Raw genomic sequence first — 27249 nt, forward strand, 5'->3', positions numbered from 1 at the left:
GCGGTAGAGGCTGAAAAGGTGAGGGAATCCTAGACCCACTGAGCTGCAGACCCAGCCTTATCTGCCCTGGGAGAACGTGCCAGTGGTGCACAGAGCCCGCTACCAGGTGGGGAGGAGGAAGCTGGGCCACCCTTGAAATCAGGGCAGAGTCAGGGGACGAGACCTGGGATGGGACAGGAGGAGACGGCGAAGGCAGGAGCCCCCGCGGTGGCCCAGGTGCCTTTTCTGCAGGTGCTGCCTGCCCACCCATGACCCTGTGCTGGGCCAGGTGCCGGGGACCCAGTTGGGCCAGCCCAGGGCTCCGCGGCTGAGATGTGTTAAAGGGCTCCCTCCGTCCTGGGCTTTCCTGACTCTTGAAACAGTCCAGAGTTATGCATTTTTAAAGTACAGCATCTGTCTGGCTTCCTGTGGCAGGGAAGCCAACTCCACAGCCAGGAGCCCCGAGCTGCCTGGCCACTGCCTGCCGCCCAGAACGCCCTGTGCTGCTGGGGTGCGGTCCTCACAGCCCACATGATGGCCACCTGGGGAGATCACGTGGTGACAACGGTGGACGAGGCAGTGGGTGGTGGCGGGAGCCTGAGGGAAACCCCCCTTGCAAGGGCAGAACCCCTGGCAAATACACATGTAAGCGGAAGCTGCCAAAAGGGCCATCTGCTGAGGCACTAATAATAATGATAATAATAATAATGAAGAGAGCAGAGCAAAGCTGAGAAGACGGGGAGGGCCGGGGAGGCGGACACAGAGAGGGACGGGGCACGGCCCTGCCATGTGCTGCCCCGTCAGGCACTGGTCGCGGGACCTGGGGAGTCTGATGAGCGAAGGCTCTTCACCTGCCAATCCCACTGCCATAAGCTGAAAAGGGGCAGGTCTGGAGGTCAAGGCCTCGCCCAGGGGAGCATACTGAGGCCAGAGCAGAGAGGACAGCTGCCCACACCCCTCTGCAGCCCTGACGGTTCCATGGTGGCTTGTACCCCACTTGTGGCCAGGCCATGCCATCGGCCCTTTTGGGTACCTCAGCCCTGCCTGGGGCACAGCTGCTTAAGGGCATGTGGCCTGGACCCCATCGAGGGGTGGGGGGGCCTCTGAGCTGGGACAGAGAGCAGGCCCTTGGGGGAATTTGGGAGCAGGAGTGCGGGAGGTGGGAGGCAGCTGGCACCCAGGTACTAGTGATCAGATGGACGCAGGGGCCCCCAGTGCCCAGGCGGTCTCGCCCCCACCCACCTTCTCTCCATGGCGGCCTCCTCCCCAGGGCCTACCTGGCAATATATTTCTGGTAAATGTTTACATCTTCGGTGACAGCTGGTTTATCTGTGGGCAATCCATTCCTGGTGAGAGACACACAGGGCACAGCCGATTAGCGGACGGGGTGGCCTCAAGCCCCAGGAGGGTCTGGGGGCAAGCTCCCTGCCCTGGGGCCCTGGTCCTCCTCTCTGAGATGGGAGGGAGGGCAGGACCTTGGGGGAGTCTGGGAGTGCTCTGGGCACTTAGGGTAGGACTGGAAAAGTCTCCCAGCAAAAGACTGGCACAGCCTCAATGAGCCCACCTGTGGCAAGGGCAGGGCATCATAAGGGGGCAGGGCCAGAGGGCCCCACGTCGGGCACAGGAAGCCTGGGAAGCTGGGGCTTGGCACCACCCCTTGCGCACAGGGAGTCGGGATGCTGCTGGGAGAGGGAACCAGGTAGCATTGGGAAGACCCCAGGGGGAAGGGGAAAAGCAGTGCAAAGCAAGCATGGCTGGGGGGTGGGGGAAGCCTCCCCCCTGCACGGGCAGCCCCCCAATTCTGCTCCCGGTTTCTGGTCCTGCCCTCAGGAGGGAGAACTGTGGGGGAAGGGTCTCACTCAGCCCCCACATGGATCCATCTATCACTTTACCACTGCCCAGGGCTCCACACAGGGTGTGCCCACCCCTCTCCAGCCTCCTCCCTTCTCTTGAGGCCCTTCTCATGGCCCAGGCCCGAAGCCATGGCCACCAGCTCGGACCCCAGAGCCCCCAACCCAGAGTGCGGCTTTCCCAGCCAACCCTAAGCCTGCAAGCTGGCCTGGGACAGAGACAGGTTGTTGTGTGCGCTGGGGTACAGTTCCCCATGGTTGGTGTGTCAGCAGGTGAGCCTGGGCACAGAGGTACAGGTTCCAGACCACCGCGATAAAGGGAAGATCGCAATAAAGCGAATTGCACGTGCTTTGGGTTTCCCAGAGCATAGAAAAGTGGTGTGTACACCACACTGCAGTCTACCAAGTGTGCAAGAGGTCTGAGAAAGTGATTCACATGCCTTAATTCAAAACCACTTTATTGCTGGAGTTCCCTGGTGGCTCAGGGGGTTAAGGACCTGGCATTGTCACTGCTGTGGCTTGGGTTCAGTCTCTGGCCAGGGAACTTCCGAATGTTGTGGGTGTAACCAAGAAAAAACAACAACTTGATTGCTAAAAAATGCTAACCGTCACCTGACAGTTGCAGGGTGGCCACAAACCTTTAATTTATAAAAATAAGCGGTATCTTGCGAAGTGCAAGAAAACAAGGTTCGCCTGTGCCCAGTGGGAGGCTGTCGTGTGTGCCAAAGATGTTCAGCGTGAGGGTCTGAGCGGTTATGTTGGCAGAGGGGAGTGAGTGTGTGTGTGTGTGTGTGTGTGTGTGTGTGTGTAAGCATGTGTGTGAGAATCTGGGTGCGCAGTGGATGTGTGTAAGGTGTGAGTATGCCCCAGGCTTGAGCTTCAGAGGCAGGAAGGGGGCCTCCGGCCACTCCAGCCCCAGGCTCGGCTGGCAGTGGCGGGGGGGTGGGGGTGGGGGGGTGCCTTACTTGACGGTGGAGACGGTTCCCGTGGTGATGGAGTCTGTTTTGGAGAAGGTTGACTTCAGGTACTCGGGACTGCTGAAAGGCAGGGAGGCAGGCGGCTCGGGGCCCGGTCCGGGGGCGCTGGGAGCAGTGGGCACGCTGGCAAGGGGTGCAGGAGCCAGGCTGGGGGTGGGCAGACCCTTGGCGGGGCCGGGCTTCTGGATGGCCCGGACGTCGTACTTGGAGGGCCGGCCCACCTTGCCCGTCTTGAAGGCGATGGCCCCGCCCATGTCGGGGCTGCCCTCCCCAGGTTTGAAGAGGTGCAGGTACTTGACGTTCTCCAGGTCGTACTTGGACGGCTTCTTGTAGGCGCTCCCGTTCTGGGGCCGCAGGGTCTCGCCCGTCTTCAGCTTCTGGATGAAGAAGTCGTACTTGGAGGCTCGGGCCACCAGGCCCTGCATGGGGACACTGCTGTGGGAGGGCAGGGGCAGGATGGTGGCCTTGGTCTCCAGGTGTGTGGTGCTGCTGGGCAGCCGCAGGCCCGGCAGCGGGCCCACCCCCTCCTTGCCGGCCCGGGCCTCAGCCACGGCGCCGTGGGCCGGCCAGGACAGCTGCTCGCCAGCCTTGAGCTTGCGGATGTACTCCTCGTACTTGGAGAAGCGCGCCCGCTTGCTGAGGGCGTCCTCGGAGGCAGGCAGCACGGAGGAGGTGGCGGCCTCGGGGGCGGATCCCGCATGCAGCTTCTCGAAGCTGATCTTCCTGGCCAGCTCATCCCTCGTGTTCTGGTCGTCGTAGCCAAACATGCCCAGGAACTCGGTCATGGTGGAGGCCGCATAGTCCCGCAGCGAGGAGGCCTCTCCTAGGGCAGGGAGGAGAGGGGCCGTCACCTCTGGGAGGGAGCAGGGTGGCCCAGGGACAGGGCAACGCCCGCCCCCCACGGAGGGAGGGGGCTGACCCGGGGAGGGGGCAGAGCGGGACATGATCTATGGACATTTGGCTCACTTGTTAGGTTTTACGACTCTTAAATTAATTTGTTTAAAAAAAAAGTAATTAATACTGGGGTAAAATAAAACGAGTTCATCAATGCCAGGAAAATCAATTTCCTAAATGTTCTGGCCGATGGCTTTTCAGTACATTAAACAAAGTTTCATAAATGTCTCCGCTCTCTCGCCTTGGCCTAATATTAAAGAGAAGTCATTTTACTGGAAGTAAGGCTAGATCCCAACCTGCCTCCTGGGGCGGGGGTGAGAATGGGGGCTGGGGACAGGTAGGGCTCGGGGCCGGTGGCTGGGCAGTCAGGAGGGACCCCAGGGGCTGAGGGAACCCCTGGGGATGGGGTCGAGGTGGGGCTGGCTGAGTCTGCCCCCCCACAAATGGACACAGAGGCCCCTGGTCCCTGGGAGGAGGAAGGGCCTGCCCCAAGCCTCCCCAGGAATTCTTGGTCCCTCCCGGCACCCCACGCTGCTGATGGTCCCCGGGGCAGAGGCCCTGCCGCATTCACTAGGGGTGAACCCCCACTCCGGCCCCACCCCACCCCGGCTGAGACTTAGGACGTGGAGAATCCTTCAAACCTCTCCAGCTGTCATCCTCTGGTCCCTCTTGTTCCCGCACAAGGATGGGCCACCCCAAGGATGGTCAGGGCCAGAGAGGCATCGGCTGAGTGTAGCCCATCTACGGCCCCACCGTGTCCACACCCAGAATCCCCTGCATGCGCTCAAGCTCGCATCCCTAGCGACCTTCCCAGCTCCACAGACACACACCCTTGCACGCAAATCACCCTAAACTCCACACCTGGCTCCCCAAGATGAGTCTCAGGATGGCGGGGGCCGCAACACCCCCTTCTGCCCTGGCTGTTTCCTGGAAACAACCCCCTTCCCCCCAGAACCTTCTGCCACAGGAAGCCTGCAATTCCCAGCAAGCACACGCCTTCCTGCACAGACCCCTGCTCTGTGCTCCACCCGGCTCAGCAGTGAGTACACACAGGGGCTGAGACCCACCTGAGCCCCACCCATGTCTGAGCCTGCACGCAGGGCAGCAGGACCCCAGGCCTGGCCAGGAGAAGGCGGGGCAGCAGCAGGGGCAGAAGGGCCACGACCCAGCAGGGCAGCAGAGGAGGGGTCTCCTCCCATCCCCTGCCCCCACCCCCGCCTGGAGGTGGTCTGAGAGCAGGGCTGGGCTCCAGCACAGGAGAACACCTAGCAGCTCCCAGAAGGAGGTGCGGGGAGGGGTCCTGTGGGGACTGGGACGGCCGTCAGGTGAGGGGAGGATGGCCATGGACAGCCCCTGGCACCCAAGGTGGGCAGAGTGACTCAAGAACCTGACAGACAGCTGTTTCTCTGGGCGAGGTGGTCAGGGGGCCGCCGACTTGACCTCAAGCTACTTGGGATTGGGGACCCAGCCTGGGAGGAGTGGGCTCCGGCTGCTAGATTCAGTGGCTCGGGGACCAGGGAAAGGGGCTAAAAATAGCTGAAAGCAGCTGAGCCCTCGCTATATATGGCAGAGAAACAGAAGGCTTTGAAGGGCAGGCAGCTTAGAGCAGGGAGGGGGCCAGACGGGGGTCCCGGGGGCAGCCCGGAGGCCTGCCTTCCCCAGCCCACGGTGGGCAGCGAGGGCTCCGCTGGCTCCCTCCTGTGCCCGGGGCTTCGCAGGTGCTCCAGTGTCACCCTGCTGTCCCATGGGCCTCAAATCCGAGGGGGCGAGGCCTGGAGCCATGAGCTACTGGCAGTTCCAGCCCTGCCTCCGCAGACCTTCCCCCCTCCCCCCTCAGGAGGGGCGGGGGCACTGAGGGGACAGCGGCCCTTATCCCTGTCCCTCCCGTCTCCTCGGGCCCCACGCAATCACCTTGCGTCTGGAAACGGCAAGGGCTTTTCCTATCAGAGGAAACTGAAGGTCACACTTTTCCTCATTGATCTTGCAATGTTTGTTAATTACTCTGTCACTGATGTGGCGAAGGATAATTAAACAGCTCTGTTTATATCTTATATGCATAATTATGTGGCTGCGCAGGGCTCCCCGTGCAGGGAGGAGATGTGCCCCTCGCTGCAGGGGAAGGGGCTAGGGGAGCGGGCAGGGGAGGCTCAGGCCGCCAGGCACAGGCTGGGAAGGAGGCTAGGGAGCTGAGAAAAGACCCCAGACTCAGAGTTCCAGTCCTAGTGGTGACCCCCCTCCCACCCTGGACCCTAGGCCCTCCCTCCTCAGAGCAGAAGAATCTCAGGGTGCCGTGGTGTCTAAGGACAAACCGACACACCAGAAAAGCCAGGCCTTAGCCATCTTCTGGGAAAGAAATCGGCCAGGCGACTGTGTCCAGGGCAGGTGCGCACAGCGGGATAGGCTGGCGGGGCATCACGCCCACGTGCACTTCCGGGTACTGCGTCCCCCCCTCCCAGCGGCCCCTTCCCTCTGCAGGTGCACATGAACGGGCATCTACCTACAGGCCGTCTACCTATCCATCCATCCATCCGTCCACCTGTCCACCCGTCCATCCTCCATCCACTGCTTCCTGAAGACCCACTGTGTGTTTGGCAGTCCGTCCCAGCCCTGCTCACACACCTGGGAAGCTGCCTTCTCAGGTCCGTCCTGTCTCACTCCGCTGCCCCCCCGCCCCGGCCCAACGCATCTCCCCCATTCCAGTCATGACCTTGGCTCCAGGCGAGCCCTCCACAGGAGTCCTCCCGGAGTCAGAATGAGTCGTCACACTATTTGCAGCATGAGTGAGGGAAGCAGGCACGCTCTGTGCACACCCCACTCCTTCCCTGCCAGGCCTCCCTCCTCGTGGGTCTTCAGACACCCACCTGAAGCCTGCTTGGCAGTGGGGCCACTGTCATCCTTGGAGGCTGCCCCGTCCGAGTCCTTCTCCTCCACGACAGTGCCGTCCTTGGCGGGCTCTTCGCCGTGGTCTTCCTCGTCGCTGCAGCCCTGGGGCTGCACCATGTAGACGCCCTCGGGGGGCAGCTCCAGGCCCTCCCGGGCGATCCGCCCCAGCATGGGCACGGGCACCGGCTCCTCGCTGTACTCCCCGTTGACCCACTTCTCGATCACCGCCCGCCTCTTGTCTTCTTCGCTGCGGGGGGGACGCGCCACCCCCGCCTCGGGGCCACTTCGCTCTTTGTCCCGGGGCCGCAGCGGGCTGCCCTCGGCGCGGGAGCCGGCCTCGGCCCCCTTCTCCACCACCACCTGGCGGCTCAGCTTGGCGCAGATGGCGTTGAGCTTTAGGCCGCCTTTGCGCTTGGCTGCCATCGCGGGCTTGCCTGCGGGCGGGTCGGAGCACCGGGTGCCTTCAGCTGCAGGGACAAAGGACAGAGGTCAGCAACGCCCATGGGCTGGCACGGCCAACCACCTCAACAGTCGGGGAGGAGGCCCTGCCCCTGGGTCCCCCAAACCAGAGCTCTCCCCAGTCTCAGGTCCATCGCACTGCGCCAAGACGGCCAGGCACGTGTTTGTCCCCTCGCTGAACCCTGAGCTGCATCCCCAGAGCCTGGCGCGTTCTAGGTGGTTCTGGAAACATTTCGTAAGTGAACCAACAAATGAATGAACGAATGCCTCTTCAAACACGAGCGGCCTTCTTCCGAGCACCTGGCTCCTGGAAGCATCTCCTGCGTCTGTTGGCCCTGGAGACCTCCCCTGAGAGCAGGCCAGCCATGTCCCAGACAAGAGGCCACGTGCCCTTTGATGCACGAGGACGCAGGGGCACGTGGGCTAATGAGCTGTGGGACAAAGCTGGCAAGCGACAGCAGCCTGACTCCACTTGAGAACTGCTGCCCCACCCCGTGGCCTGCCGGAGAGGGGAGACAGAGCCGCGGGCCAGGTAGCAGCCACGCCGACCTCTTGCCTCCTGTCTCAGCAGCACCCGGCTGGCACCCTTCCCCACCTGGGCATCTCACCCCCAGCAACCTCTCTGCCCAGCCTGGTCCCTGAGCCCCGCCCAACTCTAACCTCTGATCTTCAGAAAGCCCTGGAATCTGCTGCACCCCCACCGAAGGCCTCTGTTTGCCCTCGTGAGGGGCCTTCTGGCCCCTTCGACCCTCTTTGGGCTCCTCTGGCCATTTGCTATGGGCTCCCCTTCTCCCCAGGCCTCACACAGGGCTGTCCCAGGGCCAAGCTCCTCACGGCCCTCCGGGGGCCACGCATCTCCGCCGTGGACCTCCCTCTGCCCTCTTTGCCTCGGCCAGCTCCTGCAGGCCCGGGAGGCCTGGCTGGTCCAGGACGCCCACGCTCCAGCCCCCGAGAAGCTGCAGCTCAACAGGCTGGGATTCCTTAAACTCCCAATGGAAAGCCCAGAAGCTGCAGTCACGGAGCTTCATCCCTGAACATGCAAACGGCTCCCCTCGTGGCTGCTGAGCGGGCCGCCCAGGGTCCTGGTGGCACCTGGAAAGACCACTCACCACACAGCCTGGGACCTGCCACAAAGGCCAACAGAAGCGGACACCTGCACCTGTTTATCTGTCTATCTGTCCACCCATCCGTCTGTCTTCCCATCCATTTAGTGAACTCTTACTGTGTGCCAGATCCTGCGGTGGCGCCAGGAGCAGGGCGGTGGCCACGGCAGGCGCAGTCTTGGCTCACACTCCCTCTGTGCATGGGGAGCCTCATTGAAGCCTCTCGGGGACAGGGCTCCCTCAGGCATCCCTAAGCAGTGGGGTGGGCATGGCCGAGTCCCCACACAGGTCAAAAGTCTAAGTGAGGGCAGGGGCTCTGCTCCCAAGTCCATGGTCAGAAGAGGCTTCACTATAACGGATGGAGACCCTAAAAACCCACAGGCCTGGAAGCCACAGAGAGGCTTCTTCAGAGAGCCGGGGCCACACCTGTGCCAGGACCGCAGCCTTAAGCAGACCTGACTTGTACACACAGACGGCTGGCCCTTGATACCGACAATGGCCAGTGGCCCCAGATCCTTGCCTTGAAGCTGCCGGGGCGGACGGCCTTGCTTGGTCCAGGGGAGCCCAGTGAGCCCAGCCCAGCCCAGCCCCAAGGAGGATCTGCTCGGTTCACTTCTGTCCTCCTAGTCCTGTGGCGCTGTGGCGCTGGCTCTGCCCAGCCTCACCGTCACCCTAGCCTGGTGCCCACTCTACCCACGTTTGTCCACGTCCCAGGTCTGTGCTGCCCACACCCAAGTCCCCAAGCCTCGTCCCGGGTTCCTTCTCACAGCTCGGGATGGGGCCCCTCGCCAGGCGATGCGACCCCAGGTTTCCTCCAGCAGGCCTAGGGAGCAGGCCTCACCTGGCACCCTCGTCCCCTGCCCTGGTGGAGAAGGGAAAGCTGGGAGTGGGGGAGCCTGCTCTATTTTTACCGGGAGGTAAGCAGCCAAGTGTGTATGGCAGACGGCAAATGAATCTATAAATATTTATCCCAAGGAAGAGGGAAGCAGAAGCTCCCAGGGCTGCACTTGCTGCTGGTGACACCCCCTCCCCAGGCCCCCACCCATCCTGGAGCCTCCTGGCACTTGGGTCCACCCGGCCCAGCCCACCCTCTCCTGATCTCGGCTGCGTGCCTGGCTCAGTCCCTCACGGGCCCCCACCAGCTGCGGTGCAGCTGTGCACCCAGTGCCCACCCCCCACCCACAGGCCCCTTTGCTCCGCCCACGCCCCCTACACCTGCCCTCCAGCTGCTGCTCTGCCCCAGCCCACCTGCCTTCCAGATGTTGCCCTCCCTCTGACTCTCCTGCCGTTCCCAGGGGTGGAGGTGGAGAAGGCGTGTGGGCCTGGGGTGCAGGGGACGAGGCAAAGGCACGCCTTACTCCTAAGTGCAAACGCGGGTGCGCCTGGGGCTGTGAGGAGGGGGCTGTGGAGGAGCTGAGGTTCAAGTTGCCCGCCCGCCCGCCTTCCGGCCCACCCCCTCCATCAGGACCCTGGGGCCTGCAGACGAGCCCCCTCGTGGTCTGACCTCAGGCTCCTGTCCACGTAAACATTCTCTTGACTTTCCTCCCTAAAATATAAACGCCGCGGCCAGGCCTCAATGGGAGGAAGCCATCCGTCCCCGGCCCTGTCACTGCCCCTTTCATCTCCTTCCCGCCACCAGGCTGCCCGCTGCTCTATTTACACTGGACACTTCCTCTGGGAACAATACTGCCCAGGAGGCAGGCTTGGGCCGCAGGGTGGGAAGGGGACTCCCATACTGCTTACCCGGGGGAGGGGGGGACACAGCTGTGGCGGCCCCCGCAGGCCTGGGGAGAGGAGCAGGTGGGTATCCCAGGGGCTCCCCCGTCTCCAGCCTCTGGCCCCGGTAGACAGGCTGGAACGAGCCCTGGGAGGTGGCCCAGCACCCCGGTACGGGCTGGCCTCCGGGGTCAGACGGTTGTGAGTTCACGGCCTGGCTCTGCCCCTGTGAGCTCTGGGCCCTGGGCAAGCTTTCTCCCCATGAAGGGGCTGCGGGATTGTAAGGTCAGACGGTGCTTGTCTGCACCAAGCAAGGGCCTGACCAGCAAGGACCTGGGAAAAGGCAGGTGGGACCAGGAAGGGACAAACAAGCACGTGTGATGCCACAGCTGGGCATGAGACCCCTAGACTGGGAAGCCACACCTGGCCCAGAAGAGGCACCGGGACAGGAGAGGCCAGGGGCACCGGGGCCCCTCGCCGCCTGCCAGGGTCTGAGCCTCCCCTCCCCCGGCTGCAAACCCAACAAACCCCCAGCAGAACGGGTCCTGCTCAGGAGAAAGGGAGGGACTGGACTGTCCCTGCACCTGTTGGGCGCCAGGTCCCCATGCCCCATGAGGACCCCGTGAGGCAGGTACTGGCATCATCCCATTTGACAGAGGAGAAAACTGATCCTGGAGCCGCGAAGACACTCCAGAGCCCCAGCTCACGAAGGCTGGGGCTCAGCAAGGCGCAGCGTCGCCAGGAAGGCTCCGGGTGGGCTCAAGGACCCCAGCCCTGCTGGCAGGGCCCACCTCCTCCTCACCCCCCACTCCTGGTTCCCATAACACGGAGCCCCCTAAAGTGTTAACTGTGATGGGTAAAATGGTGCAGCAGATTGCTACAATAAATAATTTACTGATATTTATAAATATGCAAATCAGCCAGCTTCAGAAATCGAATGAAGGGAGGGCCTCGGGAGAAGCGCCCGTTATGGCAGGAATCTCATCACTCCCTCCAAAGGCTGGGGAAGGCCAGGCTCCTGCCAGCTCCGGGGGAGCGTGGGGGCTCCTGCAGCTGCACCTGGGCCCCTCATCTCTGACCCCTGGGGACAAAGGGGGTGTCAGGGACAGCCCCACCCCCTCACCCGGTCAGGGCCAGGCCCTCCCCTGCCTTAGGCAGCCCGGGCTCAGGGGGACCGGAGGCTCCAGTGCCTGCCGCCCATGGCCAGGTCCTGGAGTCGCTTGTCCTGTCTTGAGGGTGGGGGTTAGTCCCCGAGGGCTGGGCAGGCCTGGCAGCCCCTCCCCACCGGTGAGTAATGCGTTTCGGAGCCGGGCGGCCTGTCAGCTACCAGGCTCCGGGTGCTTTATGGGCTCTGCCTGGTGGCTCCGAACTCCCTGGTAGGAAATAAAGTTCTCCCCGCGCGTCCCTTCTAAACATTTCACTCAGTGGAAACGGTGTTTAAGAAAAATGAGGACATATTTCTTCCTAAGGATGCAGTGTCCCCTTTGGGCGGCCTAATGCCCGCTGTATATCAAGAACTGGTGAGGCAGGGGCCAGGCACCCGTCCCCTCGGGCGGGGGTGGTGGTCCAGGGCCCACCCGCCTGCTGCCAGGCGGCTCGGAGGCCGTGGGCACCCCTGGGCCACGCTGGTGGCCACCCTGGCCCACGCTGCCGAGGGCAATACGGCAGCTGGCACCCTCTGCACGCCTCCCCTGTGCTGGGGACAGTGCTGAGCAACTCAGAGCATCACGTCAGTGATGCCCCAGTAACCCCACACGGCCACCGTCCTGTCCCTTTTTCCAGACGACAGAACAGAGCCCGGCGAGGCGGTCAACTGTCACGGTCACCCCGAGTCCGAGCCAGAGCCAGATCCCCAATGGGCTTGGAGGTCTCACCGTCTGAGACCCCGCACTGGCCCCCCATAGCCTCCCAGCTAGGACGGTGGCAGCAGTGTCGGAGCCTCCCCTTCCCCCGCCCCCCAAGAACTTGAACTTGACAGGCCATAAGCCCCAGTGCCAGAGCGCTGTGCCTACATTCATTCAACAAACACTCTGAGATGCTTCCACAGGCCAGGCCCTGGGCTGAATTCTGAGGATGTGACACAAGCAAGTGGACTGTCCTGGTTCCTGCCATCATGGACTGTTCAACTCAGACCACCAGGCAGACGTTCAAGTCACTGCACGTGCACTCACTGCGGTGAAAAGTCTTGGTGCCACAGGAGTGGCGAGTCTGGGAAGCAGGGGAAGGTCCCCAGAGACACCTGCTCCTGGCCCTGCTTCCCCACGAGCTCCCTCAGGCCTCCCCCATCCCTCCTCCCTCCCCCCACCCCACAGCCCATCTCCAGCCAAGACCTGTCCCCTGGAGGATGTCCCTCCCGCTGGGGCCCAATCCCACCTCTTGCTCGGAAGAGAAGGGCCTCTGAGCTTTGGCGGGTGGGAGGAGAGGCCACTGCTCCCCAGGGCTCTCAGCTGTTGGGGTCCCCTGAGCCCCAACAGCCCCAAGTTGGGAAGTGGGGGGGGTCCGGCCACTAGGCTCTACTTGCCCCCCTTTGTTTATTTATTTATTATGATTTTTTAGTCCAGTTAAAAGGTTTACTATCCAGACGCGTCTAAGTGGCCTCACTTAGCGTAAGTAACTCTATAAATCAGGGGAACTGTTAGCATCCACAGCGCAGGCTGGCTATCAATCTCCCCCAGGTCACAGCCAAACAGGAAGGGGAGAAAAAAAAGAGTTACCACCCAGGGGAGATTTAAAACACACACAGACACACACACGGCACACACACAGAGCGTGTGGGCACACACACACACACACACACACTCGAGCATCTCTGTATTGGTACAGTCATATTCACATGTGCACACGCAGAGTGGCCCGGAACCTGGCAGGGCTGCGCGCGGCCATGGTAATAACGCACAGACACGGCTCCTGAAGCTCAAAGGGGACACGGTCTGAGGGAGGGGAGCCTCTGGGGGGCCCCCAAGGCTGGGCTCTCAGTGCCTGAGCTGCGCTGCCCAGGTGAGTGGCTCCGAAGGGCTGCAGAGCCCCCCCCCAGCCCCCTCCCCTTCTGTGCCACCCCCCCCACCCGTGCCAACCCCCCGCAGGACCGAGCTTTCCCCCTTTGTGTGCCCGAGGCAGGGAGGGGAAGCCCTAGTTCCAGGGGACGGGGAGGCGGCCAGCTGCAGACCACTGGCAGGTCCTTGGCCACCTACCCAAGGCTGGGCACGCCCCAGACACGGCACCGGACCCAAGAAGGACAGCGCCACCCAAAGGACGGACCGGCCGCTGTGCAGAGTCCTGGAAGGTGCCCAGGGGAGGTAGCCGCCAGGCCTCAGGAATGCGTCACCTTCTCCCTGAGCAGGTGGGGCTGGACGGGCACAGAGCTGGGACGCAGGCTCCCACCCTGTCCCCAGAGAGGCCCCAGACCTAGGAGGCCCCGCTGGGAATGGGGGCAGGGGAGGGGGGCCCTCCCGGGCATCCCTCGGTCTCTCCTGGCCTCCTGGGTGGGTCCCCAAGGCCAGGCCAGGCGGGAGGTGGGGGGGGCCGGCGCAGGCCCACCTCCTCTGCCACCTCGCCCACAGGCCTCCCCGGCTCACCCGCCCGCCTGCCCGCTGCATCTCCCCATGAACTCTATCTCTCTTTCCTCTCTGAAAACAACTGAGCTGTAAATACTGTTTAACCTTCTCCCCCCCTCCCCCCGCCCCCTCCCCTCCGCACTATAAAAACACAAATATGCCATAACTCAGCCGGCCCGGCCGCCCAGCCTCCAACATGCCCTGCGCCCGGGCCTCTCAGGAAGGTCATTACAAACGACTTTCCGATTCACTGCTCCTGAAATAATTTTGTGTATTAAAACCTGAATCTGCACTTTCTGGGGCCGAAAGCCTCGCTTAATTATGGCGGGTGTCCTTGGGACGGACAGTGATCCTTCACTCGCCAGCCCGCGCTCAGCCCTCCGCCCGCCCGCCCGCCCCCTCCCCGGGCCCAATCTGTTTTCAAAGTGTGTCTGTCCTTTATTAAATTGTTTTCTTTTCCACATTATCAGTTGCCATGGAGACCTCATCTCTCGGATTATTTGAATTTCATTATATCTATTGATTTGGGAGCATTTCATCTTTTTTATTGTTTTTCTGTCAATTTTCAAAACGAATAACCATCTAATTTGCGTCAGTGCTGATTATGTTTGTCCCTCAATAGAGGTCGGCAGCTGCGCTGGGGAAACAAATCAATGAAAAACCATCATAAAACTCCCCACTCCAGTCTCCGGGATGTGTGGGTGACATTCCACGCCTGCGAGAGACACACTCATCAGCTCCAAGTTGGGAGACGGTGGCGGCAGCCCCGCTCCACGTCCGCCTCCTCCGGCCTTAATATTTAATTCCGTGATGTGGGGCATTCTTAGCGGTGTTTTTATTAGTGCGTGTGCATGCGAGTGTTTGGTGGTGGGCTGGCTGTTGCGTTAATTTGCGGGTGAGGCAGGGAAGCCCCGGAGGAGGGCAGGGCGGGCGGTGCTGGGGGTGTGGTGGGAAGTGGAGAACCGCCCCCCCCACCCCAGGGCGGGTACGGGGTAGGGGGGATGCCCTAAGGAGGGGACAGGGCCGGGACCCGGAGGACCACACCGAGGGGCTGGGAAAGGGGGGACGCAGAAGGGGGCCTGAGCGAAGGGGAGGAAAAGGGGGAATTCACATTGCTTACTTTGTTGGTTTTTTTTAAATAATTTATGCAATTTTAAGCATTTATGTATAAATTTTTTAATAAGCCACCCTGGAGCAGGATGGCCATTAACAACCCAACGTCCTTCTGTCCAATGGGCTGGCGGAGAGGATCAATTTCTGAGAGTACTTTCCCTTTTTTATGACATGATAAAATGCTTTTAAAGCAACTTACACAAATATGGAAATTTTTTTTTCTTTTTTCCCTCCCATCCCCTCTGCCTTCCCCTAACAGCCTTCTCATCCACCGGGGAGGGGGTGCGTGCACACACACTCGTGCTCCCGCGCGCTCTCCTGCAGGGGAGGGGGCGGGGGGGGGGCAGCCGGGAGAGGGCCCCAGTTCTAACTGGAACTGGCCGCCTGTCCTTCTAACAAGGGCATAAACTTTCATTACCCATGCACGCAGTCAAAGACAATTTAGGGAAACGCGCTGCTCGGAAAAGGAAAACCTCAGCGATTCGCGGCCCACGCCGCTGCAGCCGCCATCTGGGGGCTGCTGCCGCTTCCAGTCTGTGGGAGAGCCGGACCCTGAACCTCGGGCCTTGGCCCGCAAGGGGGCTGGGAGGGGCCCTCGGGGGAGGCAGCCACAGGGGGAGAGGAGGGACCAGACGGAGCCCCGGGAGCGGGGCTGACCGCAGCCGGGCAAGCACAGGGCTATGGGCCGTGCAGTGCTGTTGCGGAGAGAAGCTCAGCTCTGCGGATGGGTGGACAGACAGAGGGACCAGATGAAGATGAAGTAGGAAACTGAGCCCAGACGGCCTGGGGTCCCTGCAGGAGACCGAAGGCTCTAGAAGTGGGCCGGGGGCAGGAGTGCCTCTGGGGGTAAAGGCTCAGTGGCACCAGCCACCATCACCTGGACTCGAGCCCCTGACTCCGCGATGGAGCCACGCCTTGGGAGGCAGAGGGCACGTGGCCTGTGTGCAGACCTGGGGACAATCCTTATTTCCGTGTCCTCTTCACCCCGCAGGCCCTCCTCCTGGGCGGGGAAAAGGAGGAGGGGCCGAGGGGGATGGTCCTGGTCCCCAGTGCGGGCGCCACCCATCTTCAGCCCTCTGCGACCCACCTGGGCACCGGGACTTCGGCAGCTTCTAAATTGAACGAACTGACGTTAGAAACGTGACCCCTCTTAAAAGCCTGCCGCTTTAAACAAGCTAAGTTTCTGTCCTGGACATCAGCATCCTCACCTGAGATGCAGGCTCGTGGAAGCGGTGACACGGGGTGGCACGTCTGGCACACAGCCGTGTGTCCTGGTGCCTGCCGCCGTCCTGGGTGGTGACTGTGGACAGGGTCCCCACCTCGGGGGCGGGAAGGGCAGGTGCAGTCAGAGCAGAGTCCAGCCGTGCCCAGCCCTGCCTTTGCCCAGGGATCCAGGAACCCTCTGAGTCCTCCTGCTCCCCCGGCCCCCTAAAGCCCAACTTCCTCCTTGGGCTCTCCTACTCTGGAGCCCCTGGGCCTCCTTCATGAGGCATCACTCCCTCTGGGGGAGCCTGACCACGGGCAGCCCAGGAGGGGCCCCATGGTGTCCTAGACCCTCAGCAGAATCAGCAAGGGAGCAGCCCTGGTGTGGCCCGGCCACCCCCAGCCCTCAGTGGGGATACAAGCAGAGCTGGGCTGTGCCCACCCTCCTCCTCTTTGGTGCTCAGTGCCCCCCCCCAACTGTCATTAAAATAACAAGTTTCTGTTACAATCTAAACATTCCCACATCGCATAAAGGGTTATATTACACCCGAGTCACTCCCGGGCCCGTGTTTGCACAGAAAAGCTCACGGCAGGTCCCCCCTCCTGACGAAGTGACTTATTAAAGTTTAAACAGTAATTAACAGAACAATAAAAATAAAGGGATGTTTGGGGAGTCATAGCGCACACAGGGTTTTTGGCAGTGCCAGCAGTTTTTCAGTGCCCTGCGCTGGCAGCAAAACGCGACTGTGAAGCAGGGGGACGGAGGCCGGGGCCAGGTTGGGCCAGAGAGACGCCAGGCCTAAAGGGTGAGAAAGCGAGGGCAGACCAGAGGGAGGAGAGGAGCGGTCAGGAGGCCCTTGTGGGGTCTGGGCAGGGCCACCAGTCCCACTGAGATCTGGAGAAGCAGAGGGGGCACAGTGGGAGCAGGAGAGGACACTGGCAGGAAATCCGCCGAGCCAGCTGGCGGAGGCTTTGCGATGCCAGAGCCCTGCTTGGCTCCAGGTGCTTTCTGGGAGCCCAGTGTCCTGGTCACATGCAGCCACTCCGGCAGGGACCTGACCAGGGGAGGCGTCCAGTACTCTGGTACCATGGGCATTGCCAGACCCTGCAGTTAATGATTCCTGGGGCTGGACCTGGGCCATGCTGCGTGTAGGGACCTCTCGCTGCTCTTAGGGCAGGGGTGATGCAGTGTGACACCCCTGAGAATTCTCCTGAAGCCAACAGCCCCCACCAAGCATAAGAAAGGACCCCGGGGAAAAGGTTTCCTCTCCACCCTCTGGTGGGGACAGACCAGTTCCTCAAGGGAGAAAGCCCCCAGCTCACTAGGCCAAGGTGGAGTCTTAACTGGTGGAGCCCTCATTTGCAAAGGAGCCTAAGGCCAGGGCACCCCACAGCGAGCAGGCCAGGCCAGGTATCCTCTGCCTCTCCAGTTCTTTATTTTTTTATTTTTTCATTTTTGTCTTTTTAGGGCTGTACCTGCGGCATATGGAAGTTCCCAGGCAAGGGGTTGAATCAGAGCTGCAGCTGCTGGTCGATGCTATAGCCAAAGCAACTTGGGATCCAAGCCGCGTCTGCGGCCTACCCCACAGCTCAAGGCAAAGGTGGATCCTTAACCCACTGAGCGGGGCCAGGGATCAAACACATGTCCTCATATTACTAGTCAGGTTCGTTACCACTGAGCCACAAGGGGAACTTCCCCCACCCCTGTTCTCCCTGCACAAGTTCTAGTTAGAGGCTCAGATCCCTGGCTGGGTGTGGGAAACAGAGAAAGAGGGAGGAGCCTCGGGGAGAGGAGGGGCTTCACCTGGACAAGGTCAGCAAGCCCAGCACTTTTCCCTCAAAGCCTTGGGAGCGGGGGAAGAAGGGACAGCAGGAGCCCTTAGTAGCCACAGGCATGCGTGTTATCTCATGCCAGCCAGGTGATGGGCTGGCCCCAGGCTTACCAGTTCCCCAAGCTGCCCTCTCACTCCTTCCTTCTCCCAGACCCCCTGGGCCCCGGCTGTGGCAGGCTATGCCAGTGGGGTAGCCTCCTGGGGCCGTCCTCTGACCTTAAACTCCAGCACCCCTGGCCAGTCTTGCTGCCCTCACTGCCCGCTGCCCACGCCTGTCCTTCCTCTCCAAAGACAGCTTCTGGAGATCAGTGTTCTTGCCTTCTGCGGAGCACTAGTCATGAGCGGTTTTCCAGGCGAGCATCCTCCACTCAGATTCTCCCCACCAAGGCAGCGCAAAGGGTCCTACGTGAGGACAGCAACCGGACCACGACCACACTCTCCTGCCTGCTCTTGGCCTTCTCCACCTCCCTCGGGCCTCGGTGCGCCACCCTGCCCAGGATCCTAGCTCTGCTGCACCCTCCCTCCACCTTGGGGCCTGCCATCGGCAGCCTGGACCAGCCCGGGCCCAGTCTCCTGGCTGCAGGGGCTGAGCTGCGCAGCTGCATGCCATGCATGGAGTGAGACGCTGGGCTGAGGCCAGGGGCTCTCTCTACTTCGTGTCTCCTGGGACCTGGTTCCTGGGCGGCTGGGGGGCACAAAGGACCGGAACTCGCTCTGGCTGGGCCTCCAGGGTGCCTGGCCATGCTACTGCCTCTCACCAAGGCCCTTGCAGGTAGGGAAGTGCACGAGGCCCCAAGGACCTCAGTGCTGCCTAAGCTTGGGGCACAGAGAATGTTACCCCAAAGACGTGGAGAAGAGCCGGTGGCTTTCCTTTCCTGCCCTCCCAGGCAGAGTTCTTTGGGGCTCCCCTCCCTGACTTGCAGTGGAGCAGAGGGTCACACTGAGAGAGCTCGAGAAGGGGGCAGGCAAGGCTCCCCAAGCCCCCAGCAGCTCTACTCAGGAGCCAGGCTGGAGGGGCGGGAGCTCAACCCCCCCTCAATGCTGGAGGAGGCTGACACTGCACTCAGCGCCACAGCTTGGAAGAGGGGCAGGGAAGGTGTGCTGGGGGTTAGGGGGAGGACTGGCAGGAGATAGGGCCCCTGGAAGGACAGGTGGAGACAGAGGCCTTCGGACAGGCTCGCTCTAAGGTGGGCAAACTGGGAGCAGGCTGCGCTTCCTAAGCTGCTCTGTTTCTAGAAGCCCCCACCTTCTCCCCTGCCCCCCGGGGCCTGGCAAGGAGCTCTGGGGCCAGAAAAGGTGGCGGCTCTCAGGGCAGAGGCTGGCCTAGATTTGCACAGAACTTTAGAATTGGAAGGGGTCTGAGGCCCAAGAGGCAGAGAGACCTGTGGCAAAGCCCGGATCACCTTCTTGGCAGGACCAAACAAACCCAGAGACCCAGTTCCTGGTCTGGGCCCTCTGGTGATCAGCAGATCAAACTGTTCTACGCTCGTGTTTTAAGGGGGGATCTTCTGTAGCCCTTGGAGACTAGAGCCCATCAGCCCCAAATACCATAAGGGTTCCCTAAGCCCCACACTGGCCTGCCTGGCGAAGGACCTCCAGTGGCTCGGAACCAGCACCCCTAGAGTCCAGGGTCTGGAACTCAGGCTCGACTCCCAGGAAAGCACCAGAGGCACACGGCTCTACAACCAGGCTTATCCACTGGAAACGGGTAGGATTTGGGCAGGTGACCGTGTGGCACAGGGATTTGAGCTCAAGGGTCGGGGGAGGAGCTTCCTCCTTCAGGGGCTGAAGCTCCCACCCCCACCCCTGACACCTGTGAGCTGTGTTTATTATGAAAGGGAAACAGGGTGAGTGTCATTCCGGAAGGAGGGGAGGGGGCTGGGAGAAAGGGCCCTGGGCAGGGGAGCCCAGCCTTAAAGCAGTCCCTGGAGAGAAGTCGGGGGGGGGGGATGGCAGCAGGTGGCACAGGGGTGGTCTGGATGACACTGTCACCCCACCCTCCCTACAGCCCATCTCCACAATCCCCTTGCCAATGAGGCCAATGACGAGGACATGAGGGGACTAATTTAGGAGTATTTTTAAAACTGCGGCCCTGGTGGAGGGGTTTAGCAGTTGTCAGCCATCTGGAGTAAGGAATTACCGTCACCTCTCTGATCCTATCGTCCCTAAACCCAAAGCTGGTTACAGCTCAAGGGGGAGGCAGCAGGTGGGTGGGGATTGGGGCTGGTGCCAGGGAGGTGCCCGCAGGCCGGGAAGCACCTTCTGTGCCCTCAGAGGGGGCCGGGGGCCGGGGGAGGGGGACGGACAGCCCCGTGTCCTCTGCGCCCACTCGGGCTCCCCCACCCGCTCACGCGCGCTCGCTCCCTGGGCCATGCCGGCTCGCGCAGGGGCCGTCAGGTAAATTAGATCTGAAAGCTGACAATTTCTGACCATATTTCCTTGATTATTTCAAACAAATGCACAGCAGCCGCTGTAAGGAGATTAAAGTGACATAAACGTCCCGAGTGGGAGGGGGGAGGGCAGAGGATTCAGGTCACCCCCATCCGTCCCCCGCCTGACAGACGCTATATCGCTATCCAATCCAATAAAAAATCCCCCCCTTTTGCTTTAATTAATTTTACAGCTAGCTTGCTTAATTACTTTCAATCAAAATCCTCCTGCCATCGCAAAATTAGAGATGGTTGAGCTCCATTAGCCTAAATTCTTCATTTCCATATAGAAAAGAGGCTGTCTGCACAGCCAGCCTGGGCCCCTGGCAGGACAGACGCCCGTCTGCCCGCCCGCTGCCAGTCAGCCAGCCCGCTCCTGGCTTCTGCTCCATGGCCTTCTCGGGCCCGGGCATCCCCCCTTACCTCCTCCGTCCCTCTCCTTGGGTCTAGGAGGGTACACCTTCCCTGGCCCCCAACTCCTCCCCTGACCCATGCCAGGGCTGCACCACTAGGCTGGGCTGCGGGTCAGCTGTTCCCTCGAAAGGATGGCCCATCCTGGGATCCTGTTTCCCTGCTGAGGGGCCCCTGCTGCTCCCAAACCCGGGCAGACAGGCAGACGGGTCTCCTGGGCCCTCTGCCTCCTCCCTCCTCACGAAGCAGAGCTCCCAGCGGGGCAGGACCACTTCTGGCCTTGGGACTTCACCCTGGCCGGCAAAGACCCCTGGAACCAACGGCACCCAGGGTCACCACTCCGCTGTTTCCTGGCTGGAGTCCTCGCCCACTCTCAGAGCGACTCCAGGACGGGCTGTCTGGAGCAGCTCCCCCAGACCCTGGCGCTCTTGGGGGGCCCTCGTGTGGGCCCCTGTTCACCCTCCTGTATCCCCGTTCCCAGCCTGCAACAGCTGCTCTGCTCCTCCAGCCCTGGCCTGGGTCAGGTGGGTGGCAGGTCTGGGTGCTGTCCGCATCCTGTGCCTGCACTGGCTCCCTTCTCCCCCCTCCGCCTGCCTCCTCCTCACAGCCCCCAACCTCAACTCCGGAAGCTCCACTTCAGGATTTCCACGCTACAGCCCTGAGTGTCGCCATGGGTCGGCCCAACCTGGGCTCCAGCTGATTAAGGATCTGCAACAGGATGTGGGGATTACAGGAAAACCTGGCTCCGGATCTACAGGGGCAGAGGGCCAAGTCCTCGCTCTGGGACTCCCCTCGCCTCCCCTTTCGGCCCCCCCCCCCCCGCCCTCTGAGCTGCCAAGGGCCCTTTCTAGACTGTGGAAATTGGATGACGAGGGCTAGCATGTGGGACCCAGGCCAAACCTGGCAGAAAGGCAGGCCCAGGATGGGGTAGCGAAGGGGAGTTATGGCTGAATCCAGCCCTGGACCCTTTATGGGGACAGGAAGCCAAATAGGTCCTCCTCAGGGAACCCGGATGCAGGCAGGGTGTCCCAGGCCTGACGGCTGGAAGCATCCTAAAGGATTGGTGAGGTCCCTCCCGCGAGCAGGCTTTAGGGCTGCCCCATGGCAAAGGCTGAAGGACTCTGGCGTGGGGAGAGGTAGCTGAACCTGGGCCTCAGAAGCCAGTCTTCCTGGACACCAGGGACCCAGGGTTGGTCTGCAGGCTCCTGGCAGGACTTGGACTCATGGTTAAACTCAAGTCCTCCTCTTCCTGGGTCGGTTGAGTTTCTCCAATATCTCCCAAGTACCTACGGGCACGGTCCCCGCTGGCCCTAGGGACCCAGGGAGAATGGTTTCAGGTACTGGGGAGCTGAGGTTTTAATGGGGAAGACACACCAGCACCAAAGCAGCCTCCACACCACTGAGGGTGCAGAGGTGAGGCCAACTATGAGTCCTAGGAGGGCTCCCTGGTGTCCAGCCCCGGCTGTGCCTGGGAGGGTGGCAGGTGCATAAGGTGGCAGGGGCGGGGGTGGGGTGTGACTCCCCTGGGCTCCTGCTCCTCCAGCCACCCCACCCTCTGGGCAAGTCTGCATCCTCTCTCCTGCCCCCTCTTCAGTGAGTCATTGGCAGAGGGGACCAGGAGGGGCAGGAGCAGCCCCAGTCGTTGATGGCACTTGACTTCCTGGTTGCTGTCCCTCCCCCTGGGGCAGAGCTGAGCCAAACCCCGACTCTGCCCCTGACGCACGCCTGGCACAGACAGGTCGAGTTGGTAGAAGGGTGGTTGGAAGAGCAGGTTCTGGGTCAGTTGCCCAGAGCTCGAAGGGGCACAGCCACAGCAGGGTGAGTGAGCTCCCCATCCATCTCCAGCTGCCAGCCAGCCCCTGTGGAGCAGGGGGCACCTGCCGCTCACCCCCACTTCCTCCTTCAACTTGGGCCTGGCTACCCCTGCTCCTGGGCATCCATCCCTCAGGGGTCCTGGCTGAAATTTCACTTCTTCCGGGAAGCCTCCCAAACTGCAGGGCCCCCTTCCTCTGTCCTTTCGTCGCGCCCTGCTCCTTTAGACAGCCCTTCTGTAATAACTGTGCTAACAACCCTCTGTCTTGCTCGACTGCGAGATCTAGCAGTGGGACGGGACCACCCTTCAAGCCCAGCGCCTGACCCGATAAATCTTTACTAACAGAGAACGAAGTGCTTCTCAAGTTCACTAGCGGAAGAGCTGGGCTCGGGGGTGTGGCCTGACTTCTGTACCAAGCCCTGTGGCTCCAGGGCCTTTCCTACCTGGGAGGGTGGGGACTCCTTGGGCGGGACTGAGGCTGAAACCCCTTCTCTTGGGTCTGTGGCCCTCTTGAGCCTCGGGCTCACCTCCAAATGCCCTTCACAGGGCTCTGCCTGGAGAACAAAAGAGGCCCCAGTTGTTCCCACATTTCTCTGGGAGAGGAACAACTGTTGCCGGCCAGGCCCTTGCTGAATAAATCCAGCAACTGTTTGTAGTACAGTGTGATTCTCTCGCTCTACTCTTGTCACTGTCCCAAAAAGGAGAAAAGGAAATCGAAAAAAAAGATGGAGAAAAATCCCATCCCAAGCCCCTCGATCTCCCTACACCCACTATCAAGTCTGTCTGAAAATGTGATTAACACACAGAGGGCACGGGGACGGCCACCTGCCGTGGCGGACAACTGGGACAGCCGCAGCAAAGGGCGAGGCTGTGAGATCAGGACCCAAAATAAGGAGGTGAGGGAGTGAAGGATGGGGGGGCGGGGACACACAGGGCAACAGGAGAGATCAAAGCAAAGGGACAGACTCTGGAGGGCAGCGGAACGCCTGGCCCCGCTGCCGCTGCCGCCGCCCAGTGCCCTGCGGGTGAGGGAAGGGGAGAGGCTCCTGGAGGCCAGGCCTGACGGGAGGCGGCGGGAGGCTGACGTGGGGGCAGCGGGGATAACGGGGTGGGGAGGTGCAGGAGGGAAAGAGAAGTTGACTGGAGAAGAGGGAGAGAGGTCTATTAAAAACCTCTCAGTGCATAACACAAAATGTCAGGCTTTATAGCTTCATTCTTGGCATTGCCGGGACTGAGAACCCTGCACAGAAATGTCACCGCTTGTCATGTTTAATCACCTGCTGTTTGTTAACACCTTCCCTGCAAGGAGCCTGTCTCAATCTGCCCCTGGGCCCCCCAGGGACCCGGAAGCAGAAAGCATCCCCACCTCCTTCCTGGCCCTGCCTCTGGGTCTCGAGGGAGGAGCTCCACTCACCGTCCAGCTGAAGGCTGCCCAGAGCCCCGAAGTGACCCTTCCTTCCAGGCGGCCGGGGGAGGGGCCCGTGTGGTCCTGGCCAGGGGCTAGGACCTTCGGCTGGGGATGCTTCGTATTGAGGGACCGGCGCCAGGGTGCTCCCAGGCTGGCTACCTTCCTGCTCCCCCTTGTGCCTGCCGTTCCGCCCAAGCCACTCCTGTCCCCCCACCCTGGGTGTAAGACCAGATCAAAGAGGGCCCGCTCGGATCCCTACAGCCTGGGACTCACCAATCTGTCCGCCTGAATAGCAACTGCCACATAACATCTAGCATTCAAAGCCACCATCCTTCCAGTTTCAATCCAGGAATCACACCATCTGTGGCTCTGGCTTGGCGCTCTCTCGGAACATGCTTTGCTAGGTTGTTTAGACGAGGCATTCTCAGTCCTACGGCCCCATGATTCCTTCCTCGGGGGTAGGAGGGTGGAAGAGGCTACGCAGGCAGCACCAGGCATCCTGAAAACACCTGGCTGCTCCCTACCCCTGAAAGCAGTGTGGGCTTAACACTAGGCAAGGGGCTGGGTCCTCTCAGATCACACCTACGGGAGCTCAACGCAGCCCCTGGGCTCAAACCCCATGCAGGGGCGGCTGTCTGCCAAGCCGCAAGTTGCTCCCGCCCAGTTCCCAAGGGAGACCTGTTACTTCTAGAAGCAATGAAGGCCAGTGATGAGCTGAGTTTCAAGGGTCTCCCATGTCCCTGTCTTCCTCTCCAGCAAAATCCATGCTTACATAGAAGCACACGCGACAAGTCTGCATCCACGCCCCTATCTCCTGGGAGGATGCCCGTTCACTGAGACCTCCTTCCTAAAGAACCCTCGTCCCGTCTGTTCATCCCCATTTCAACAGAAACAAGTCAGAAGGTGTTTCAACTCCCCTTCGATCTGTCCCTGCAAACAGAGGGGAGCATCCTTGCTCAGGAGATGGGCAATAATGAATGCTTTTAGAGGATGCTTCCTCTGAAAGGCTCAAAATGCATCTGCATCAACAATTGCACTGGACCTTGCAGGGGAGGCCTGGGGATGGGTCCCTGTGTTACAGGTGGGGTACAGGTGGGGCCCAGGGATGCTGGGGATGTGGGCCAGGCAGCGCCGTCCATATCCAGAACCCAGCGTGTCCTCCACTCCATGCTGCCATTGGAAAGGTCCCCAGGGATGCCCTCTTCCCCGTGAGAAGGAAGCCCCCACTCTGGGTCTATCTCCCTGCGTTTGGAAACAGGTCAATAATGTCTCTGGGCCTTCTGTTTCCCCACTTGTGAGAAAAGACAGCTTCCTGTGTCTTCAGAAGGGAAGTGACGAGGAGAGATGAGAGCGGGGTGTGTGTCCAGAATCTCCCGGAAAAGGCACGGACTACACTCATGGGGTTTGGTCGTCATGATTCTGCACGTTGCACCCTGTTCTCTACAAGGGGGAGAGGGCTCAGTGTTGGGGGGGAGCAGGGGCGCTGCAGCTGCAGGACCTTTCCTGTGCCCGGCAGAGACTCAGGCAGTGCCCTGTCCCGCCTGGAGAGGCATGTGTACAGACCCGCTTGGACCCACGCACCCCTGGCTGGACGCAGCAGATGGAGACGGGCGGGTTTCCAGTAGAACCAGTAACCCCTCTGGACGGAGACTATTCTAGTTCAGGGGCTTGGGCCGTCCAGGATCCCGAAGGAGGGGCTGTATCCATCAGCCCATCCTCCTGCTCCCAGCGCTGAGGGGCTTCACGGGGCATAGGTCTTTTTGATCCTGGGCAAACCAGGCTGGTGGTCCCAACGTGGCTGACTACATGGTGTGACAGCTGGAAACTGCTCCCGAAACCCCTCCCTCTCGGGTGACAAGAGAAGCTCCATCTTCCTGAGTGAACTGATGACACGGGGCCTTCTTGTGCCCTGCAAGGTCACATCTCTACCTCGGGGATTTGAAAAGCTGGGCCCCGGGAGTCCCTGTCGTGGCGCAGTGGTTAACGAATCCGACTAGGAACCATGAGGTTGTGGGTTCGATCCCTGGCCTTGCTCAGTGGGTTAAGGATCTGGCGTTGCCGTGAGCTGTGGTGTGGGTTGCAGACGCGGCTCCGATCCCGCATTGCTGTGGCTGTGGCGTAGGCCGGTGGCTATGGCTCCAATTAGACCCCTAGCCTAGGAACCTCCATATGCTGTGGGAGTGGCCCTAGAAAAGGCAAAAAGACAAAAATAAATAAATAAATAAAAATGACAAGCTGGGCCCCGTCACAGAGGAACCCTGAGCACACACATGGAACACGTGACCCCAACTCAGCAGGCCACGGTGGAGCCCTGGCGGAGCCAGGAAGCAGGGCCTGGCCTGAGGTTCGGGGTGCCCCCTGGCCTTGAACTGTCTTGTCCAAACCACTTGTACTTAGCAGATGAGCATGGCCTCCGGGCCAGGCACCTGGTATAATCCTTTCATTAATTTACTATTCGATGGGAAATTACTCCTTCCCCAGGAATATAAGTTTTCATCTTATTTTAAGTTCGATTCTTAAAGCAATTACCCAGGCATCTGGCAATGACTTCACCGCTGTGGCCGGGCGCTGCGGGGGAGAAGGGCAGCCCTGAAGCTGCACAGACCCCCGGCTCCCAGCCCCGGAGGGGAGTTTGGAGAGACCTGGGGGCCCCCAAACAAAGGTCCTGGGTCCTGGGAGGGAAGTGGGGGGCACACCGTTATCTCTGATATTTGCTGCTTGTGGAAATACGCCTCCCCAGCACCACCTGCCCCGTGAACCTACTGGTGACAGTTGTTGAAAAGCCTCAGCAGCTGGTGCCGCGGGAGCATTTTCTATTTTTAATTGTTTGATCGGAATATTAACTCATCTAGGCCCGTTCCCAAGACAGAGCTCCCAGCCGGAGGGGTTCCCCCCGTCTCCAGATCTGCCTTGCTTCCTCTCCAGTCAGAAATCAACTTTGAAATTAATAACTGGAAACACAGACCTCTGTGAGTTTACAAAAGATGAGAGTCATCAGGGAGAAATAGCAAGAGGTCCTCCCTGGCCAGGGGGGCCCCGAGTGGATCTCGGAGCCACCGACGGGCGGCTCCAGGCGGGGGAGGGGATGCGAGCACCCACAGGCGCTGTGGCTCTTCCCCGACCCTGCTTTTCCTGGCCGGCCCCTCCCTCCCCGCTCAGGTCAGCCCCACTGACCCAGTCTGCTCCCTTGTCAACCTCAAGGGCGGGGCTGCTGGGGAGGCTCCCCCGGGGAGGGCATGTGGCTCTGGGCTCCGAGGGGCCGGGCCAGAGGCTGCCTTGGCTCTCAGCCTCCGGTTCCGAGAGGGAGGTGGGGCAGGTTCTGCCAGCAGGTCCTCCGTGGGAGCAACACCAAGGGCTCCAGGCCCAGCCCCGATGGGACGGTCACCCAGCTCAGCCCCAGCCAAGCGCCACTCGGGCTCGAGAGGGACCGTGCTGCCGGGGACCAACCCAAGCCCTGTGGGGCCACCCGGCATCCTCGGCCTCGGCGCCCTTGGCTCCCCTGTCACACTCTCGCCTCTCAAGGTCGCAGGGCTGTCCACACCAGGAATATTTACTCACCAGACTGGCCCTGTTAGCAGCACTCACCACAAATATGCTTTCTGATAAAGTTGGCAGAAAAAAAAGT

General features: G+C 61.2%; 1 protein-coding gene across 4 annotated transcripts in view; it reads right to left on the reverse strand.

The window, feature by feature from the left end:
• Window positions 1–27249, reverse strand: part of CASZ1 (castor zinc finger 1) — a 153056-nt gene that overhangs the window by 21545 nt on the left and 104262 nt on the right. For all 4 annotated transcript variants that reach the window (XM_047791736.1, XM_047791737.1, XM_047791735.1 and 1 more), the window contains 3 exons: window positions 6562–7050; window positions 2795–3629; window positions 1257–1325 (listed from right to left, as the gene is read on the reverse strand). In XM_047791736.1, the coding sequence (XP_047647692.1) occupies window positions 1257–1325; window positions 2795–3629; window positions 6562–7050 (1393 nt within the window). The remainder of the gene's footprint in view (window positions 1–1256; window positions 1326–2794; window positions 3630–6561; window positions 7051–27249) is intronic.

This window comes from Phacochoerus africanus, chromosome 8 (genome assembly GCF_016906955.1).
Source record: "Phacochoerus africanus isolate WHEZ1 chromosome 8, ROS_Pafr_v1, whole genome shotgun sequence".
NCBI lineage: Eukaryota > Metazoa > Chordata > Mammalia > Artiodactyla > Suidae > Phacochoerus > Phacochoerus africanus.